The 14,824-nt window shown below is 49.2% G+C and overlaps 1 protein-coding gene across 3 annotated transcripts in view; it reads right to left on the reverse strand.

Annotated features, from left to right (window-relative positions):
- The window catches only part of CCDC88C (coiled-coil domain containing 88C), a 127,702-nt gene that overhangs the window by 60,753 nt on the left and 52,125 nt on the right, over positions 1-14,824 (reverse strand). For 2 of the 3 annotated variants that reach the window (XR_010022946.1, XM_063090664.1), the window contains exons 5-11: positions 5,387-5,445; positions 4,530-4,613; positions 3,042-3,125; positions 1,972-2,112; positions 1,447-1,631; positions 629-710; positions 151-309 (exon numbers count right to left, since the gene is read on the reverse strand). Coding sequence is in view for 2 of the 3 variants with exons in the window: in XM_063090664.1 (XP_062946734.1) it covers positions 151-309; positions 629-710; positions 1,447-1,631; positions 1,972-2,112; positions 3,042-3,125; positions 4,530-4,613; positions 5,387-5,445 (794 nt within the window). In the remaining variant the exon portion in view is untranslated. The remainder of the gene's footprint in view (positions 1-150; positions 310-628; positions 711-1,446; positions 1,632-1,971; positions 2,113-3,041; positions 3,126-4,529; positions 4,614-5,386; positions 5,446-14,824) is intronic. The other variant, XM_063090665.1, reaches the window with a different exon arrangement.

Raw genomic sequence — 14,824 nt, forward strand, 5'->3', positions numbered from 1 at the left:
CACTCTGAGACAGGAAAGGAGCAAGCGAGAGGCCCTTTGGGGACATCCAGACAGGCTGAGGTGCAGGGAAGCATCTGCTGTAGAAATCTCATGGCTCCTCTCCCCAAACACCTCCAATGACAGGCCAGTCCGAATGTACTGCCCGCCTACCTCCATGCGAGCCTTGTAGAAGTCCACGTCGTGCAGCTTCTCTTTGCAGCGAACCAGCTCCATCTCCAGCCTCTCCACGCGGTTCGCCTTCTCCCGCAGGGAATCCAGTTCATCTCGGTAGGCACGTGCAGAACGGGCGTCCGCAGCCAGCTGGATGTTCTGGAAGGTGGACAAAGGCAGGGGAGCCTGGCTGAGGGCATCCCTTTAGAGAGGGAAGAAAGGGCCAAGTCCCTAAAGCATGGTGTCTCCAGGACGTCCCAAGAAAAGCCAGTGCCTAGTGGCCAAGGGGCTCCGTGTGCATGCTACCATGTGGGGTCTCCACGTACTGTCACTAAGAAACAGTCATTTCACGGTGGTTCTCAGGACAATTGGCTCTGGGGCAGCTCTGCTGGAAGCACGTGATGTTGCATTCCTGACCACGTTACTGGGACATCCCACCCCGCCACCCCCTGGATACACAGCATGGCCTTCCGCTCACCTCCTGCTTGACTTTCTGCAGCTCCAGCACCAGCTGATCTACCTCGTGTCTGGTGTCCACAAGCTGCTCTGTCTTCTCCTCCCTGCAGGGGTGAGTAGTAGGAAGAGTGTAAGGAGTAGGGAGGGGGCTTCCCTAGGCAAGCCAATGGGAGCAGGCTACCACTTCCCAAAATCACAGTGGGAAAAGGAAGGGACCCAGACTTCTGGGGGTACAGAGGAGGTCTGTTTATGAGGCCTGCAAGAAGGCTCCCAACTCAAGATTCTTTTCTCTTTTTACCTTTTCAACACTTGTCCTCAAACTATATCTACCCACCATCCGGGTTTCCCTCTGAGTGTGCGGGACGGATAAGGAGACCCCAGCCACAGCTGTACCACTCCACAGCCAAGCAGCATGGGCCTGCTGATGGCAAGGTAGAGGCAGGTGGCTCCCCAGATGACAAGCCAAGTGACATTCACCAGCTACAGGAAACTCAGGAGAACAGGTTCCCTCCAGCCAAGAAACGCACCAGCGTGTGCTCATTCCAGCTCCAAACCAGACCTGACTGTGGACAGCAGTCTATTTCTGCTGATGGTCTATAACGTTCAGCCTGGCAGGAGCCCCAAAGACCAGGAAGCACCCCTCCGTTCCTGTGCAGGCCCAAGGAGGACAGACAATTGGTCACCAGTCAAAGGGGGAGCTCACAGCAGATGCAGCTGACTCCCAGCCCGCGGCAGAGCTTGTCCGTCTGCAGCCCTGCACATGCGAGTGAGCCTCACAGTGGCAATGTGTCTGTGCCACACCACACAGGAGGAGGGACCACAGCCCAGGATGGGACTCACAGCTCCTGCCGGACGCGCCGCAGCCGGGCCTTGGTGTCGGCCAGCTCCACAGCCAGGTGCTGCTTGTCTTCGCCGGAGAGGCTGCTGGTGGGGCTAGGGGTGGAGTCGGCACTGGAGGACTTGCTGGGGCTGGGGGGATGCTGTGCCTGCAGGTAGTCACGTTCCTGCGTCAGGTCCACGATCAGCTGCAGTGGGCAGAGCAGGTACGGTCACTGGTATGCTCCTGGGCCCAGCATGGTGCCCGAGCTCAGACTGGGTAAAAAACCCACCAAAAGACAAGAGAAGATTTCAGCTAAGACTGACAAACTGGGAGGGAGGCAGCAGAGGCTGATAGAAGTTTTTTAAAAAGGTGAAATATTGAATGGGACAAAGAGGACTGCATGGGTGGAGGAGGGGGCCCAAGCTGGGCATCCTGATCAATGTCCATCCTCCCACATCATCTCCTAAGGGACATTCACTCTAAGGGCCAGAACCAGGGAGAGCAGCTGTGCCCCACCCCCACCAGGCCACTGGTCACAGACGCACCTCTGTGCACTCGTCCCGCTCATCGATGAGCCTCCGGAGGTGGAACACCATGTTCCTCGAGAGGGCCTCTAGCTCCTCTGGGGCCACATCTGGCAGTTCCAGCCACTGCAAGTCAAACACGTTCTCCTGGTTGTGGGTCACCTGTGGGCACACACAGTACAGCTGCAGAGGCCCCAGGTGCTCCTGAGAGTGCCTGCCTGCCCATGGCCATGCGGCCCAGGCAGAAGCTGCTTGACTCGCACACCGTGACTCGTGCCACCGACATGATTAATCCCTCACTGACAAGTTTTCTGCAGCGAGCAGCAGGGCTCCTTATGCAAGTTTAGCCAAGCTCTTTGGTGGAGCTCTAGTAATACAAACCACTTCTGCTTTCAAAACCAGTTCAAAAAAGGACACTGACTTTTTTACTATCAGAAAGCAATTCCTATGACTATTCCCCTAAAAGGTCCAGGGACGGTAAGATATTTTCACTGGAGCTACATCAACTTAAAATGCAAAGAAGGTAAAGCTCAGGGTGGGAGGTGAGAGGAAGGGACTGTATGTTATTAAAATAAAATCTAATGCAAATAGAGCAAAACGTTATGAACTTTATGTCAGAATGCTGGGCACACAGCAACTGTGAGTGGGTTTCATTTTGGGGAAACTACTCAGAATCTGAAACAATTTTCAGGTGAGCCTGGATCTCATCCCCCCCGCCCCCCCAGGCCACAAAGGACCACGTATCCTTTCCAGAGGCAGTGAGTGGAGGCCCACAGCCGCGTCTACATGGAGCAGCCTCTCAACCTGACCCGCCAGACCTGCCAGAGGCAGCACAGGATATAGTTAAGAGTTCCCGTCCTCTCGTTCTTGGAAGAGAAATATTACAGCACTCAGGCCTCAAAGGAGAAAAAAACAAAGAAACCAGGGGTATCCATCAGTAAAGCACACCGAAAAAGTTCTTAAATTATTCAAAGCAGTAAACAGAGGCAGAGAAAAGCTTAAAAAACACACAAAAAAGACAAACCCAAAAAACAAAGACAGGGCCCTGTCAACAGGGGCCCTTCAGTTTCTCATAGATAACACCTTCTTACCTGTCCCCACCTTACAAAGGACACGACTGGGTACAGCTGATCTCTGAGAATTAGGAGAAATCTCATCCCATGACACAGGGCACCCTAAAGGCACACAACTGCGATTCAGAGGCCGGGTTCTGGGTCTGCTCTATACCTAACGCTAGGGTATGTCTTCTGATATCCCAGGGCCTCCAGAAAGGGGTGACATGGCTGGGCTTCAGGGACTCAACCTGGCTGCACAACGGTTACCTGCAAGCTTTTAATTAAAGGCTCATGACCCTCCTCCTCTGGTTCTGACTCAGTGGGTCTCTCATGGGACCCAGGCACCTGAATTTTTATAAAGCAACCAACCATTTCTGAAACCCAGTCTCCACTGCCACCCCCCGAATTTGATAATCATGCAAGACTCTCTTGGTTGTTTACTTTTTTTTCCCCCAAATATCCTGCTGGGTGGTAAGGAAGGACAGTGAGTGGTAAAGAATTGGCTACTCTGTAGGACCTAGAATCCGGATAGGCACATTTTCAAAGCACACAGACACACAAAGAAATTAAAAGGCAATATGGTTCTTAGGCTTGGCCAGTAATGGTTGAGAATATTTACAGAAGTATAGACTTTCCCCTGACACCAGCTTCAGTTGACCCCCTATTTGCAACAAGCCATATCTGTCTCTTGCTTCAAGTCCTGACTCAGAATTCACTATCCCTCCCCTCCAGCCATGGAACCCACGAGAGTTCTGTGTTCAGCTGCCTCTGCCCATCACACACCTATGCGTGTGTATTTTTCATGCATTTATCTCGTCTGTCTGATTAGACTAATTAGACTGAAAGCTAAAACCATATCCCCTAAGATAATTAAACCATACAACATTTATTTTGGAGAGAGGGTGGGAATGGAGGTCAGGGTAGCAGATTTTCAGGGGGGTGCCTGCCCCACAGAAGGCCAGGTTTTCAGCTGACAGCTCAGGCTCCAACACTACAGTGACCCTCAGTGCAGAGCTCTCCTGAGCCCCCATGGGGGCCTGGGTTTGGGCTGGGGCCCAGCGTCCAAGGAAGCCCTTCTGCAACTCGCTGGTCTCGACTTCCCAAGTGGTGGCAGCTTGTTTCTCTGCTGTGTCACTCACAGAAGCAGAGACTCTCTCTCTATAAAGATCAATCAGTGGAAGCAGGGTGACATTTGCCAGAATACATTTTCAGGGCCTGTAAATCAAATTCTGAGCCTAAACCACTTGACAGCTCTTAAAAATAGTCTGAGTCCATATTAGGCAAGAAGAAGGAGACAAAAGACTTGATTGAGGTGGGTTTTTTTTTTTAATTTTTATTTTTACCCCCATTTTATTTTAGTGAGCTAATGGCTACCTTTCTAAATAAAATCAATCTATCTGTGCTGTCTGACACCTAAAATTAGTGAAATTGTTAATTGGTGATGTATTAGTGGACAGGTTTGACCTCCTGGTTGCCATGGGATTGGGATCCACAGCCAAGCCCGTCACAAAGCCACACACCTACCTCCTGGATGTGAGCCACGATCCCGGCCTGGGTCTCAATGTCCAGCTGTTTGATCCTTTCAATAAACTCCTCTTTCCTCTCACACTGCAAAGGGGTTATATGTGTTAATGGGAGCAGTTTTGAGTGTGGGCAAACCCAGGGCCACCACAGCCACAGAAACAGAGTTTCCAGATGAACCTCCCACCCAGCCCCTGGCTTCTCCTTTAGAACCAAGAATGCTTTCGTTTGCCACCAGCCCTTGCACTGATGTTTCTCTAGAAGTTGCTCAGAACGCCTACATCAATCACCTAGAGGCTTGTTTCCAAAAAGCCCATCCTTAAACCCCCTCCCAGATTGAAAACACTGGGGTTGTACATAGAAATCTGCCTTTTAAACAAGTTCTCCAGGTGATTCTTAAGCAACTAAAGATGGAGAACACCTGGTTTGGCCCAGGAGCTGGCAAACTTCACCTGTAAAAGGCCAGGTGGTAAATGTTTTATACTCTGTGGGCCATTTGGTCTCACAACTGCTCAACTCTGCTGTCATCATTGAAAAGCAGCCATAGACAACATATAAAGAAACGAGCATGGCTGTGTTCCAAAAAACTTTACTTACAAAAACAGGTAGTGGGTCAAGTCTGGCCTGCAGGCTATAATTTGCAGATCCCTGCTCCAGATGTCCCTAGACTGGGGACAATTTGCTAATGCTACCTTCTGTCCACAGTGCCCTGGTATTAGAAACAGATGCCACCTAAGCTGGTGGTCACCTCTCCCAGGAGCCCAACTCCATTCCTACCTAATCCAAGGGTGCGTTTTATCCCCACAAGTCCAAACACAAGGTGGCTAAGGGCAGGCCCTCTCCCCCCTTGCCCACCCTACCTGCACGGCACAGCCCAGCACCAGCAGCAACACCTTCTTAATCTCCTCCATACTCTTCCCTAGATCAAAACAGCAACATTTAATTAATCTTCACTGTTCACAAAATTCCACCAGTGACACACGTTTTCTGTAGGGGGGAAAAAATCAATAAACTAAAAAAAAAAAAAAACAATAAAAAAAAAAACAATAAAAACTCCTCACCCAGTGATAGCCACTTAGGTGTACATACTACATCTGTTTTCTACGTATGGGTTTATTTTTTTAAACCAAATGAGGATTCTGTACAGATGCTCCTCAACTTATGATGGGGTTACATCCTGAAAAACCCACTGTAAAGTAAAAAAATCATTAGGTCGAACCATCATGAATCAGGGGCCATCTATAGTTGAGGCCCTCTTCCACTCAAGTACATCATAAATGCCTTTCCATGAAAACTAACAAACCTCCACCTCAGCATCTCTTTAGTGTGATTGTTAAGCAAAGTACAGTAGGAGAGAACAATCCCTGCAGGAAATACCAAGTCGACCCTAAGGCTGCACATAACTTCACCTTTTATTATGCAGAACTTAAAGCAGACTCAGGAGGACAGCACGCTGCACCCCATGTCCTCACCACTCAGCCCCGCAAGATCCGTGATTTGCATATCTAATTCCATCTCCTTCCCTGTTCCCCGTTTTTTGTTTCTAAGTTTCATTGTTTGGCTGGAGCATTCTAAAGCAAATCCCAGACAAGACAACAAATACACATCGTTTTTGATGGTGGCACACTTACTTTGTACAAAAGCCACTAACTTATTCAACCAATTCCCTTCCAGAGGTTCAATTTTTCCATATTTCAATCTGAATGATGCTACAAAGAACATCTTGGTGGCTAATTCTTCATGTACATCCTTACTTACTTTCTTGGATGAGCTTATTTTTTAAGCTTTTCTTACTGCCAAATTACCCTGCAAACAGGTTTTGTCTTTTTACTCTGTGAAATATGTGATGACTTTCATTTCCCCACCCGTGACCGACACTTGTCCTACCACTCTTGGCTTTGCCAAAAAGACAGGCCAAAAACCACACTTCATCACTTTAAATTGAGTCTCTCATTATGCTTGAGGCTAAATGCATCTTGATCTGTTTATCTCAATCACTCACATACACAGAATCAGAATACCTGGACTCTAGAGCTGGCCTGGTCACCCAGCAGCGCTCTATCTCCGGACCTCAGTTTCTACATCTAAGAAAATGGAGGCAGCTGAGTTGGGTGATGTTCAGGGTTCCCCATCAAGTAAAAAAAATTCTATAGTTTTCTGCTCTTTTCATTATATCCTGTTTTATTTGGTGGAGACGGCACATGCCAGAAAATAGCACTGCTTTTTTTTTTAATGACTTACCAACACCTACTCACGCTGTGCTACAATGGCCCAAAGTATCAACCAGAGTCTACTCAGATGAAAAAAACACACTCCAGTCCCAGGAACTAATACTGTGGCTCATTTCAGGTCCTTGGAGTGCACAGAGGGACATGCCACTTCCTTCTAATACCTCAATTGGAAAACAGCTAAAAACGGCCCCTCCTGAGATAATAACATCACTGTGGAGTCTTAGAGCCGGAACCTGGGAGTTCACTCAGCCATCCTTGCCCTCCTGGCCTGAAGGCGGGGCAGGGAGAGGTTGGGGGGCCAGACCACAGGGTCTTTGAGGCCATTTCCTGTTCTTAGGAACACACTTGAGAATAAGGCTCAGTGTTAGGAACCAATCTGCTATGGTTAAACCCTTCTCTTTGCTAGTAAGTATAGAGATTCATCAATATTTGAAATGGAAAAATTCTCAAAGTCTTATGATTTATTTTTTTACTTGAGGCCTTTTATTTGGCCCAAGAGGCTCTGATCCATAGACCACAGCTCACCACAATGACCCACTTCTCTGTTAATGCTGAGCTACTGATTAGTTAATTTTAGTTCTTATAAAAAGCAAATGGGATACCCATCCGAGTATTAACAAAGCCTCACATCACTCTTACCCGCAGCACTCTCTGGCCAGCCTGTGTCACCTTCCACCTCTTTGCCCTCTGTCAGTCCACAGATCACTGGCAAGTGTCCACAGCATACACTTTGGTGCATGCAAAAGGTACAGACCCTTCCTGGCCATCTCTGGCTCGTCTTCCTACAGAGTGAGATTCCACCTTTTCATGAGCTGTTTACCTGGTACTCTGACCACCAGAGAGCTGAGACACAGGAAGTAAGCAATTTAAGGGCCTCACATCAGCCCCAGCTGAAATCAAGAGTTCTTGCAGAAAATCTTTATGTACACTATTCACAGCAATGGCCCCAAAGATCTAATTATATCATACTTTGGAATAATTTAGACGACTCGGATGATCCATTTTCCCAGCCCACAGCAGATTAAAACAGGAAATTTAAAGTGGGAACCAGTGCTAGAGAGGCCCACTGCTAGTAGCAAGAAATAAGCCAGTAAACTACAGCAGGGAAGAGACTCGAAACCCTGTGCTCACACGAGAAGTCAATACTCCACTCCGAGGCTGTTCATGAATGAGCACAGTTGCAACCCCTCAGCACCCTGCAATTATACACCTCGGCCACCTCACTCGTTTGTTCGTTCGTTCATTCATACACCCATCAGACATCGAGAAAAAACTAAATGTGATCCAGGGCACTGTTAGGAAAGTGTGAGGGGCTGGCCAGTTATCTCAGCTGGTTAAAGTGCAGCCTTATAACACCCAAGATCGTGGGTTCGGATCCCCACATCGGCCAGCCGCCAAAAAAAGAAGAAGAAAAGAAAAGAAAGAAAAGTACGGATTCCTGTTTGCTAAGTTTTGTAATGGGGGGAGGAAGGCCTTAAAGGTAGAGAATTAACTTCAGAAAAATTTTCATGGAAAAAAATTAAACTCTTTGGTGACAAACAGGTTGCTTCATTCAATCAATGAAGCAGAGCTGTGCCCCTTCTCACCAGGCTCAGTGAATAAAAACATTTGCTTGTAACAAACGCACCCCGTGATTCCAACCCTACAGATTCTGACAGGGGAAGAGAAGGGGGAGGTGGAGAGAAGCAGAAGTTCCCCCATTTCTCACGAGCAGCTGATGCCCAATTTTTCTCAGGATTTCAGTAGTAACAAGAAGTGCTATTTTCATAAATCTACCAGATTGTGGGTTTTGAATAGTTTCAAAACACACCAGAAGACTCTCTGCTGGCTCCCCGCCAGCATGACTGGCTCAGAGACACAGTCGAGAAGGCCAAGAAGAAACAAACCCACAAACAACTCCCGACCAAGGACCTACTATGTGCTGGGTGCTGAGGGCACGACCACGATCAACAGTCCTCTGAGCGCAGACCAACGTGGAGGCAGACAAGGAAACCAGCAATTTAGAACGCTGATAAATGCTACGGGAACACGCAAAAGTGACCTTTAGTTTGTGGTAAGGACCAGGCTAAGGCTTCCTAAAGGAAAGGACCTCTGAGCTGAGGCCCCAAAGATGAGGAGGAGAGGTGGACTTGGCGGGTAGATGAGTGCAGGCTTTCCAGGCATAGGGAAGAGCATGTGCAAAGGCCCGGAAGTCAGAGAGCACAGTGTTTGTCAAATCCTAAGTGCTTTGTGGTTAAGCTTTCTCAAGTTGGTCTTTGCAGTGAGAAACGGGGGTGGGGTATGAAACGATGTGGATTTCTATACCAAGTGAGTCACAAGCAACCACCAGAGGCAGGGGTCGAAAAACATCAGACACCCACAAATTCTGCCAAGTATAGGGGAACCCCAAGGGGACTCCCACAACAGCCTGAGTTAACAGTTGATTCTAAGAAAAACCTTACTTTACCACTTGCTTCCTGGAGTCTTGACACAGAGAAACTCACCCCAGCCTTTCTGAGCAGAAATGGAATGCAGATACGCTGATCTAAGCTACATGAAAAGCTACCGATATTTTCAGCAATCTGTTTCTAAAACAGAAGGGAAACTATCTGATGTCACACACATTGTACAGGTGGACATGAAGACAGAAATGTGCGTGGACAATTAAAGTATACCCTCCTCTAAAATGTGGATGTTGGATTAGATCAGGATAGGAAAATACCCTGACTTTCTAGTCCTGAGTCCATGGCAGACATGGTTAGTCAATCACACCAGTTTGTTAGCCTGGAACTAGGCCTCAGAATCCTTCTGAACACAGCACTCTACAGACCGCCAATCAATGGAAGCTAGCACATGAAACAAAACCTATCTTCCATGACTGGTACATGCTCTCTAGGGTCCCTTTCAGCTCTATTCTTTCGTTCTCTAAGATGCAGCCATTTGAATGTTCAGAACATACTTCCTGGTTTCTGGATATAGAATATAAATCCTGTTACCTATAAATGATTACTGAGGTATGAAGCTAGGAATTTAGGCAAAGGAAGTCAAGCAACCTTTCCAAAAGGGAACTCCTCCTGCCCCAGACTGCACACCCTCTGCCTGGCTGAGGTCAGAAGACACAGTGATTTATCTGCATAGACCAGGTCAGGGAAAAGCAGTGAAATGGATTCCTCTGTCTTGCTAACAACCACAGAGGCAAGACCCACAAATCACCAGCGAGGCTGAGGGTTTACCCCTCACATCCCAGGAGGACTGACCCGATTCAGCAGAGGTAATTGTGCCCTCTCCATGTACCCTTCACTCCTACGGACCACCAGTACTACACTTCACTATAACATGCTATCATCTGATTTACCCCCAAAGCAATCCCCAAAGGACAGCATTATCTCTGTCCTATAAACAAGAACGACGCTCAGAGAGGCTGTGTCACAGAACTAAGATTTGGTCACACTATCTACCATCTCCTGGCTCCCTACCATCCCCTTCCCCCCAAAAGCGACATAACATTTATATTTCCTTCGAAGCAGGGATCTGTTTCAGTTTCTGATCCCAGTGGCACCATGTAGGTATTTAACCAGTGTTTGCTGACTGACTGGGTGCCGTTAACAGCATCGAGTACCTGGGTAGAACAAAGGGAACAGTTTCAATCTCCTCTCTTGTTGGAAGATATATAAATACATTTTTTTTCTTAATCCTTCTACATTCTTCTGTCCTGTGACTTACATGCTAGAGTGGACCACTAACTGTGCCTTCCCCGGTTTTCTATTTAAAAACCACTCATTTCATAAGGATGCTTATGGGGCTGTCCCCTTGACTTGAAAACAGCAGCACATTGAACATGACTCGGCTTCTCCTCAAAGTACAGGCAAATCCCAAGACTCACCCATAGGGGCACAGCTCTGTGGGCTCCCTTGGGGTCTCTGCCTACAAGAACAGCTGTTTGTTATTTAATAGTCAGGGTCACCTTCCACGAGCACTGCTGAGGAATAGTGTAGATAAGACAGTTCTTTGTGGACGGGCACGTGGGGACCCTCTGTCATATGTCTCCATCCACAGGTGAAGGCAGGCACCTCTACACACCAGCTCACTTTCTGGGGAGCAGCCCGTGTGGAACCCTCACCCAGCTTTCCTACACCCAGAATGTTACACCTGTGCCCCTACCAGGTGCGAATATAACCAAGCATTCCCCCACTCATTTATTTAGTCATTCAACCAACAGTCAAACATGGACTTTGGCAGGCACCGAGCCACATGTCTGTGTGAAATGGTGCTGGGGCTTCCCATGTGTACCGACCAGTGGCCCCTTCATCCCAGTGTCTCTCCTTAGCCGGCATCAAGTGGGCCCCACCCTACGGATCCCCCACGCCACCACTGTGCATGAAAGAAGAAAGCTGCCCCCAGGTCATGTAGAACAATTTTAAACAGCACATTAAGGCCCTCAGAACACAATCCCCACCAAAAATGACTCCCTCCCCTACCAGCCTGCCGAGGCCACAGACGTTCACAGCAAATTCATTTCTGTTTTTTTCAGTTGCTCGATGTTAGGAAAAGTAGAATCGACCACAAGACTTCAGCTCAAGACACTGGGTTTGCCCTGGGAGGATGAGGTGCTGAGGCAGGAGAAGATCAGAGAAAGGGTCCCTCCCAACCACCAGCGAACACTCCATACCCAGTACTGTAGGTGGACAGAGACCTTGGACCAACATCATCTCTTCCCTCCTGGTCCTCCGACAGCTGTGGCCGGAGAGAGCAGTCCCGCCGGAAGCCATGGCGCGGTGGCGGGGCCAGCCGAGCGTGTGCCCTGTGCACAGCCCATCACTAGGAAGTTTACCAAACAAAGTCTGGTTTCCAGGCGGGCCTGCGGCTGCCGTGACACCCGCCTGTGCTGGTGTTAACCAAGCTTTGCACGTTTCTAGGAAAGCCAAGCGCTGGCTTTCAGCTCTAGTGCCCGGCACCCCTGGCACTGCAGACAGCCTAAAAAACTCACTTCTGAATCCAACAAGCAGCGCGGAAGCAAAGGCGAGCACATCGCTGGAAACAGCGCTCGGTTACCTTTCTGAACCTGCTCTCTCAAGGACGGAAGGGGAAGGAGCAGAATGACCAAAATTCCTGCAAGATCAGTTTTTCTTTACTTGCTTATTTCTTCCCTCCTCATTCAAAGGCTTTTGCAAACACAAAAATCATTAAAAAAAATACATAAACAGGATTAGAGTTAAGTCCAGAAGAAATAAGTAAAAATAGCAAGTAAGAGCTGGGAAAAAGAACACAAGAGTTACTCATTAAGCCCAAATGGGAGACCCTGGACCCAGGACACAGCACAGGGAGCAGCGTGCTGGGAGACAGGACTGGAGGAGGGGGGAAGGGAGGGAAAATGGCCCTTTTGACTTTTCAGAGAACCTGAGCAGCAAGAGGACAGCTCCCCATGGCCAGGTTCTGAGCCCCCTCCCTTGGTTGCCAGGTGGACGTGAGCAAGCCTCCGGGCATGCGGCCTCACAGGTCCCAGCTGGCCGTCCAGGGGCAGAGCTGTGCAGTGTGCACTGCACAAAGGGAGGGGCCTGGAAAGCAGTCCCGGAACGCCCTGGACAGAGAGCAAGCAAATGCTGAGAGGGTAAATGTTAAGTTCCAAGGAGTTCGGGAGTTCCGTTTCCCTTGGCCTTTGAAACCTAAACTTTAGCTGTGACAACACTTCCTCCCTGCCCCAGAGCTTGCTGCTCCTTGTAGGACTCCCAGCACATTTCCACTCCTTTGAGCTTGTTCCCCCAAGGACACCATTCCTCACCTTCTCTGCTAAGAGTTCCCTGAGGCTTGCACAAATACCACTTCCTCCAGAAAGCCCTCCTGACCTGCCAGGCAGAACCCACAATCCCCTTTGCACTCTCTGTGAAGCACGCTCTCATACCTCTCATCCTGGAACAGCTGTCATCACAGACGCTGTCCCCACACAGACCAGGGCTTCCTGAGCAGAGGCAGCCTGCTCATCTCCGGGGCCCCCTGGACGCAGCCCACTGGACATTTGGACAATGAAAGCTGGAGGAGAGGCTTGAGTTGAGCCCTTTCTGTGAGCCTCTGGCTGAGCGCAGCCAGCTGACACGAGGAAGGATGCAAGGGCCTTCCAGGCTTCTATATGGGAGGGTTAGAAATGGGCCCTCTGGTTTCCTCAGCCAGAGCAGCAGACAGAAAGTGTCCGGCATTTAGCCAAGAAGGAAGGGCAGTCACAGCATTTTGTGTGCCCAGAAAGCTCAGACTCCTCAAAGTGCTTTCTCTGCTGCTGGAGGCCCTTTTTGTAACCAGCGTACGAAGCAGGAAACTCAGGACCAAGGCCCAGACCCCTGAATAGAAATTAATGAACCCCCCTCGGCTATTCTCACAGGTTCTAGCTATATTCATAGACAGGGCTCTGTAGGGTGTTCTTGTGGGGTCACAGCCCCTCCATGGGCTCCTGGGAATCATGCTTGGAATTTAGAGCACAAGAAACACCAGGCCAGTCCTCCTGCTTGGGACCAGAGTCTGACTGTCACAAATATAACTGTCTATGCAACTTACGGTGATTAAATCCCTCTCTTACCTCCAGGACCTCCAGGCTGTGTGCCTCTGAATGAGTTCCTTCCCTCTCTGAGCTGAGTTTCCATAGCTTTATGGCTTGTTCTAAATGGCATAGGTAGGATCAGCAATGTACAAGTCTGAAAACCACTCATGTACTGGGATACAGACCTTGGAAGAGAAAACAATGCTCTCTTCCAGCATGACTGTCCTATGATTCATCACAGAAAATTAATTTGCTAACACTCTGGCTTCCCATCAGGCAAATCTAGTCCTCTTTTGTGTGGCACAGTGACAGGCCTGGCTGCTGAGAAGCCAGAGCTGGAAGGGCCTGGGAGCCAGTCCAGTTCTGTCCAACACCCTCCCTCATTTTATAGACAGAGCAGACGTGATCTCTCTGTTTTCTTTCATAAGGCTTCTTACAGAATGTACTCATCAATAAGTCATGTAAATATACTTAATAGATGTGCAGCTGTCAAGATGGTGGGGTGAAGGGGAAGGTCTATCTCTGGCTTGAGGGAGAGACACACATGGTGTGGGGCAAGGATCAAATCTCACTTGATCTTGACCACTGACACTTGGCCTTTTAATCCACGAGAGCATGTGGCTAACACCATCAAAAGCCCTGGCCTGAGGGAGTAGCAAAGTGGAGGGAAAGAGAAGGAGATAAAGGTGGGTTTCTAGCACATATGCTGTATTTACTGAGCACCTACTATGTGCCAGGCACCGACCTAAACACTTAGATTACATTGGCAACAAAACCCCAAAGATTCCTGCCTTCATGAGGGATTCTACCCTAGCAGGGTGGGGGGTGGGGGTGGGGATAAGCTATGCAATAGACATGAAAAAACAAGTAAATTACATAGTATATTCAAAGGTGATAAGCACTATGGAAAAAAAAAAAAGGAGAGCAGAGCAGGATAAAGAGGCTGAGGAGTGCTGAGGGACAGGGAGGCCAGGTGGCCCACTCTGAGCAGGGACTTGCAGCAGCTGTGCCCATGGGTACCTGAGGAAGAGCAGTGCAGAAAGAAGGTGCAGGTAGGTGCACGGACCTGATGCCAGAAGGAAGCAGCAAAGTGACAGACCCTGACCAACTTCAGAAGAGGACTGCTTGGCTCGTGCAGACAGCAGACCGCAGGGGACAAAGGTGAGCAGTCCACAGTGGTGGAGCCAAGAGCTCAGTCTCTGGGGACGTGCTGAAGACCCAGCCCGCATGGCTGAAGGAGAGGGTGTGGGTGAGAGACAAGGATGAGATCTGGCCCACGAGAACCAAAACAAAGGATGCTCTACAGCACCAGGTCCTGAGACCTGCACACTGCCCCGCTGCTCGGGAAGCCTTCTCTCCTGAGTGCCCTCATATAAAGTGAGGGACGGGTTCAAGCAGGATCCTGCCAGGCCCCAGGCTGGGCTCCGAGAAGCAGGTCTATGTTAACGAGGCAGCGGACAGACACCTCCCCTGGGCTGTGAATGCAGAACCACATGCAGAATCAGAGAGAAATCCAGAGACAATCCAAGGTATGAAACAGGGTGTAAGGATATTGGCCAGGA

The sequence above is a fragment of the Cynocephalus volans genome, chromosome 3 (assembly GCF_027409185.1).
Source record: "Cynocephalus volans isolate mCynVol1 chromosome 3, mCynVol1.pri, whole genome shotgun sequence".
NCBI classification, from domain to species: domain Eukaryota; kingdom Metazoa; phylum Chordata; class Mammalia; order Dermoptera; family Cynocephalidae; genus Cynocephalus; species Cynocephalus volans.